Here is a 5,842-nt window from a genome sequence, read left to right on the forward strand (position 1 = left end):
TTTACCTCTTTGAAGTGCATTGTAGATGTCTTTATGTGTAAATCCAACATTATGATAGCCTCATGCCTGCTGCGTTAAATAGTTCATTACTTGTGACGTGCCAACACCGACCTCTTTCAATGTTGTTGCCTCATCGATATCGACCTTACTTACAGCTCTATTAGAACACATAAATGGTGCATAGCAGGTGTGCACAATGCATGATTATGTTTCTGATAAGACTTACTTATAACCCAGTGATCGTTTGTATTTGTTGTTGTAACTACGACTCTAGCCTTACACCCTGTTCTTGTGACTGGCGTATGAGCACGTTGATGATCAACAATAATGACTTTTGATGCTCGAAACCCTTCTTTGAAACAACAAAATTCTTGTGTCTTCACATTCCCTTCCACGTCAAGCCGTGTTGTTCCCTTACGTGCACTAAACCCATGTTCCCTTACGAATCCCTTGTAAAAGTACCAAGCTTCATCACGTGAAAAGAAGAGCTGACCAACCAATCTGTCAGATTCATCAACATTATGTACTTCATGGCATTCCTCGGTTAGCTTAACATTGTCTGCATCAATATGATCTATGACAAAAATTTTGTTGTGCAAGTTCAGTGGTCCCGGAGTTGATAGAGATGTAAGCAAAGGTTCATTGAACATGTTTCAGTCGTGCTTTCAATAGGATGTGGTATTGGTAGTGGTAGTTAAAGGGTGGGTACAACATTAAATTCGTAGTACATATTTAGGTATGTACAATAACTACCTAAGTATGTGTCGATACATTTTCTACAAGTATCGGCCCAAAAAACATCAAAACCAATAATTATAATGTAATAGGTAAATTAACAATGTAACTGGTATAAATATACCGGTTAATTAGAAAACAGATCAACATAATGTATCGACACTTGTGGAATTTGTGTCGATACTTATTGTCCAGAATGAATGCCCAAACGAGGTGCACGCATAAAGTGTCGATACATTTATTAAAAGTATCGATACATTTATTAAAAGTATCGATACCAAAAACATTGAAATCAATAATTATAATGTAATAGGTAAATTTACAATGTAACTGATATAAATATACCAGTTTTATGAGAAAATAGGTCAGCATAAAGTATCGACAATTGTTAAATTTATGTCGATACATTTTGTCCATAATGAATGCCTAACGAGGTGCAAGAATAAAGTGTCGATACATTTAAAATTGTATTGATCCCAAAAACATCGAAATGAAAATTACAATATAATAGGTAAATTTACAATGTATCCGATATAAATATACCAGTTTTATGAGAAAATAGGTCTAAATAATGTATCGACACATTTTTAGTTTGTGTCGATACTTTTTTCCAGAATGAAATATGAATGCCCAACGAGGTGCAAGCATAAATTGTCGATACATTTAAAATTGTATCTATCCAAAAAACATCGAAACCGATAATTATAATGTAATAGGTAAATTTGCAATGTTACCGGTATAAATATACCGGTTTACTTTGAAAATAGGTCAATATAAGTGCTACCTATTACATTATATAAGAGCTACCTAATATGTTATTGTACTTGATAATATTTCCGGTTAAATGCTTATTTTATTATATAAGCGCTACCTAATATGTTGTTGTACTTGATAATATTTCTGGTTAAATGATATAACATAACCGGTCTAAATTTTAACCGGTCACGCCGTTTTTTAACCGCCGCACAGCAGAACTTCCCCTGAATCATTCATTTAAAGACTAAAGTTAATTATAATCAAAACATATGATTTTAATCTTGAATTATCTTTTAATTTTTTTGTTTCGTTTGTTTTTGGTCGTCTTTGTTTGTCTTAATCTGACGTTATCTTAAGCCAATATTTATTTTTTTATATCGTATCTTTGATTTTTCTTTATTTTGATAGTTTCTAATTACTCTATTCTTATAGCACATCTTCCTTTGTGTTTGTGGTATGTTCTCGATCGTTTAATCGTTCTCTTTGTTTAATTGTCTTTAGGGTTGGATTTGACATTATCTCGATTGATCAAGATGATACTTATTTGTTATTTTATTAATTTTTTTGTTTTGGACCCTCAAATTGAATTTGAGTACGTGGTTTACATTCAAAGATAGTTTTATCACGACATTCGATTCTAATTTGCTATTGTTGATGACCATTTAGTAATTTGATCTCTTGTAGTGACTCGTTTGTTAATGGGTTCATATATGTTTGTATCTATATTTTATTTGAATTTTCTGGATGAATTTTTAACATTTTTCTTGTATGGTCCTTGCATGATCTCAAGTGGTTATTTTTAATCAATTAATAACATACATTCCAACGTTATTTACAAACTAATTTAAAAGAACTTTAACGGTAGATATTTTAAATTGTTTTTCAGCATTTGGGTTCAAGTCTAGGAGCAACAATTTTGATTTTAAAATATCATAATATAATTAAAAAAAGATCTTAAGAATATAAAATTTCAAACAAAAAAATCCAAAAACACGGTGGTGAGCAAACTCAATTCCTCCTTTGCAACCACAATAAATGTGAGCCATTGTGTTTAAACACGTTATTATCCCCCATGAAAACACGACGGAAATGTCTACATTCAAGTAATGCATTCAAACATGAAAACACCTATTGCCTAATGTCTTCCAGCATACAAAACCTGCCAACATTTTCACCCTTCAAGCATAGCTAATGGCTGCCCGGTCTTAAAAACTCGGAATTATTTAGACGGAGTTGCACGTTCACGGAGTGGCCACGTTTTCCTTGGCAAGAGGAGCAATCTCCTCTCCTTCATCGCCAGGTTCGGCACCGGGGACCCCTAGGCTCAACAACAACTTCTCCCACGTCTTTGCTGGTCCCTGCATACATCAACAAAATTTCCATCGTATTCATTCTTCCTAAAACAGCTCTAAATTTGGATACATGCTCAGCAAGGCACTAACCTTCCATGAAAGATCTTGTGCCATACAGTTTTGGATCATTTCCGTCATGGTTTGAGTTCCATATGTTGCAAGAGCTTCCTTGACAGTCTTTGCCACCTTATCCAAGTCTTTTGGATCCACTGCATGCGAAAACATCGATAAGTACGATCAAGTTTGGACATTCCTCTTCACACAAGGAATCGTTTCAACTACTTACCTCAACATTGAATGCTCCCATTTGAAACCCTGTGAATCCTTCCTTCACAGTGTCAACGAGTCCACCGGTCGAGGCAACTATTGGCACCTGTAGCATAGAGATTGCTTATGCAAATTAATGAAGCCAAATCAGTTTGTTGCAGGAAAGAAATGATGAAAAGGATTTACGGTTCCATATCGCATAGCATGCAGCTGGATAAGACCACATGGTTCAAATCTGCTGGGGATCAAGATGAAATCGGCACTGGCAATGATCGTATGGGCCAGTGGGACATTGAATTTGGCTATTCCTCTAGCCTTGCCAGGATACTGAGTCTCTAACTTCATAATCTGTTCTTCCATGGCCTTTTTGCCAGTTCCCTGAAAGGAAGATAGATTCCATTGTTAATACTATACTCATCTAAGCAACAGTAACATACGGCAGAAGATTAAAATTTGATACTAACAAGGATTACAATCTGGCAATTTTCGCTGATGAATTTCGGAATAGCTGCCACCAAAATGTCCGAACCCTTCTGCTCTTCTAGCCTACCGATGAAGCCAATCACCGGAACATCTCTGTCACAGGGCAAACCCATTTCTGCTTGGAGAGTTTCCTTCAGTAAAGGCTTTGCATCCATTACCTGCAATGAAAACGTATTATATAGAACATGGCTTCTACTACTACACAAACAATTGGAAGTTATTGAAGGCACATACAGTTGTTGCATCATATTTGACACTGATGTAGTTGTCAGTGGCAGGGTTCCATTCTTGAACATCCATGCCATTCACAATGCCGGTGATGCCGGTTTTACGGATGATGTTATCGAGTTCGACCCCTTTGTCTTCTCCCGATATAAGCTCCTGGGCATAGTAAGGGCTTACTGTCAAGACCTTATCTGATTCCAGGATTCCAGCCTTCATCCAATTAATTTTCCTTCCCTTGATAGGTTTGGTATACCTGACAATCGGAATAATATCAAACCATAGATTCCAAGCAACAAGGAAACGAAAACAGAAGCATTAATGGTTTCATACCCATCCAAGAAGTCGAACGAACACTTGAACCGATCAGGCAAATTGAGAACCGCGAAATTGGAAAACTGAAATCTTCCCTGATAAGATATGTTGTGGATGCAAAATGCAACCTGCCATGTTTATCAAAACAACAATGTAAGTGCTTCAACATGACCAAACTGGCCCCAAATCTGATTCACTTAAACAAACCTTGGCATTCATGTAGATACCCGTTGACTGGTACATGCTTTTCAAATAACATGGAAGCAGACCAGTGTGCCAATCATTGGCTATAAAGATAACATCTTCCCCTGCAGATGATGAAGCACGTAAAGCCTAAGTTTCACCAAAAAAAATGTGTTAAAACTTTCAAGTTTAAGACCAAAGAGGAACAGTCCATACCATATGGTCCTGAAAAATATTTGTTGCTGTTTAAATTCAGAACCCTGGGTGCCTCCAGAGCAGCCTGGCATAACAAGCTAAACCGCAATTGATTGTCTTTGTAGTCCACACCTGCATTAGGGCCATAGATTTTTGATCCAGTTTTGCCCCATACCTGAATCATCATTTTGGTGTAAGGAAACAGAAGAATAAAAGAGAACATGTTAGGGAAACAGGGTTAACAGAACAGAATACAAACCTTCTCAAGGAACATCGGGTGATCAACAAAGATACGATCAACTCCACGTTTGTAACAGTGGAAGAACCGAACAGTTTCGATTTTCTCGCCGACTTTTAACTGCAAGTTAAGAGCTGATTATTAAGAAATATAATCCAAAGACAGTTCACTTCAATTGAATTCGAACCGAACATAACAGAATTGAAAATCTTACATCGCTTACGACACTGGTGTCCCATGCATCCATGTACTGATCATATCGAGGAGACACTGTCATAACTCGATGTCCATTGGCCTGCTCAATGTTCAGTTAGTATCTAAAATTATACATGCTGCAAATTATAAATGAGTGCGCAAAGCTCTACTTACAGCCATTGCTGGAGGAAGTCCACCAAGGACATCACCGAGTCCACCAGTTTTGCTCCATGGACCACACTCAGCTCCCACAAAGACTAAGTTCATCCCTTTACTGCAAATAATTTTCCCGGCAACCGCCGTGGGGTTTCCCTCCTTCACAGCTTGCCTGACAACAGCCTTTGTTTTGCTTCTCATCTGCAACCTGTCCAGCTTGTTCAAAAACCTCAGGCCATTGTGAGAAATGGCGGCTTTATTCTTCATGCTAATCAAATTGTTGTCTGCCCCATGGCTGGTGACATGAGCACTTCTTGAAACAAAGTGTGAGGCTGTTGTCACTGTTGCCATTGCTGCGATACTTCCAAGAAGCTGAGACCAGAAGAAGAAGAAAGTAATGAACTAAACAAATTTAAAACCCTCCAAGTCCAAAAGAGACGATTGATTCAAAACACATAGGAAAACCCAGAATTATAAGTTGTTTATATGGTATTAAAACGTAACAACAACCTCGAAAATGTCTCGAAAGTCAAAATACTTGAATAATAGAATGATCAAAGAAGCAGAAACGCATGCAATTGGTTCAGTGAATCTCTCAAAATCAGTTAAAAGAAGAAAAATCTCAGGCAAATCTATTAAAAAATACATTCGATTTAATTATATAGGATGTGATATATTAATATACTTCTACAAATAAGATAGATTTTTATAATTAAATATCATTTATTTAAGGGTAATAATATCA

At 36.6% G+C, this 5,842-nt stretch overlaps 1 protein-coding gene across 2 annotated transcripts; it reads right to left on the minus strand.

Annotated features, from left to right (window-relative positions):
- Positions 1–2,487: 2,487 nt before the first annotated feature.
- Positions 2,488–5,537, minus strand: LOC120155257 (granule-bound starch synthase 1, chloroplastic/amyloplastic-like). Of its 2 annotated transcripts, none has more exons than XM_039166831.1 (12): positions 5,116–5,537; positions 4,961–5,041; positions 4,768–4,866; positions 4,530–4,683; positions 4,338–4,438; positions 4,149–4,258; positions 3,828–4,071; positions 3,575–3,751; positions 3,297–3,488; positions 3,131–3,216; positions 2,934–3,068; positions 2,488–2,849 (listed from the first exon to the last, which is right to left on the minus strand). In XM_039166831.1, the coding sequence occupies exons 1-11, from the start codon at positions 5,446–5,448 to the stop codon at positions 2,978–2,980; spliced, it is 1,668 nt and encodes a 555-aa protein (XP_039022762.1). In that variant the 5' UTR covers positions 5,449–5,537; the 3' UTR covers positions 2,488–2,849; positions 2,934–2,977. The 2 variants fall into 2 exon arrangements, with proteins under 2 accessions (XP_039022762.1, XP_039022763.1); XM_039166832.1 differs by having other exon boundaries at positions 2,934–3,052; positions 3,123–3,216.
- Between the last annotated feature and the right edge of the window lie 305 nt (positions 5,538–5,842).

Source organism: Hibiscus syriacus, unplaced genomic scaffold (assembly GCF_006381635.1).
Source record: "Hibiscus syriacus cultivar Baekdansim isolate YM2019G1 unplaced genomic scaffold, ASM638163v2 tig00111166_pilon, whole genome shotgun sequence".
Lineage (NCBI taxonomy): Eukaryota > Viridiplantae > Streptophyta > Magnoliopsida > Malvales > Malvaceae > Hibiscus > Hibiscus syriacus.

Bases quoted from the DNA above. Each gene is read 5' to 3' on its own strand.
- LOC120155257 (XM_039166832.1), bottom strand. From the start codon at position 5,448: ATGGCAACAGTGACAACAGCCTCACACTTTGTTTCAAGAAGTGCTCAT. The intron at 4,684-4,767 runs GTTTGTATTCTG...ATGATGATTCAG, and splicing joins ACCCGATGTTCCTTGAGAAG to GTATGGGGCAAAACTGGATC. The intron at 3,489-3,574 runs GTTAGTATCAAA...TCTTCCTTTCAG, and splicing joins ATTGCCAGATTGTAATCCTT to GGAACTGGCAAAAAGGCCAT.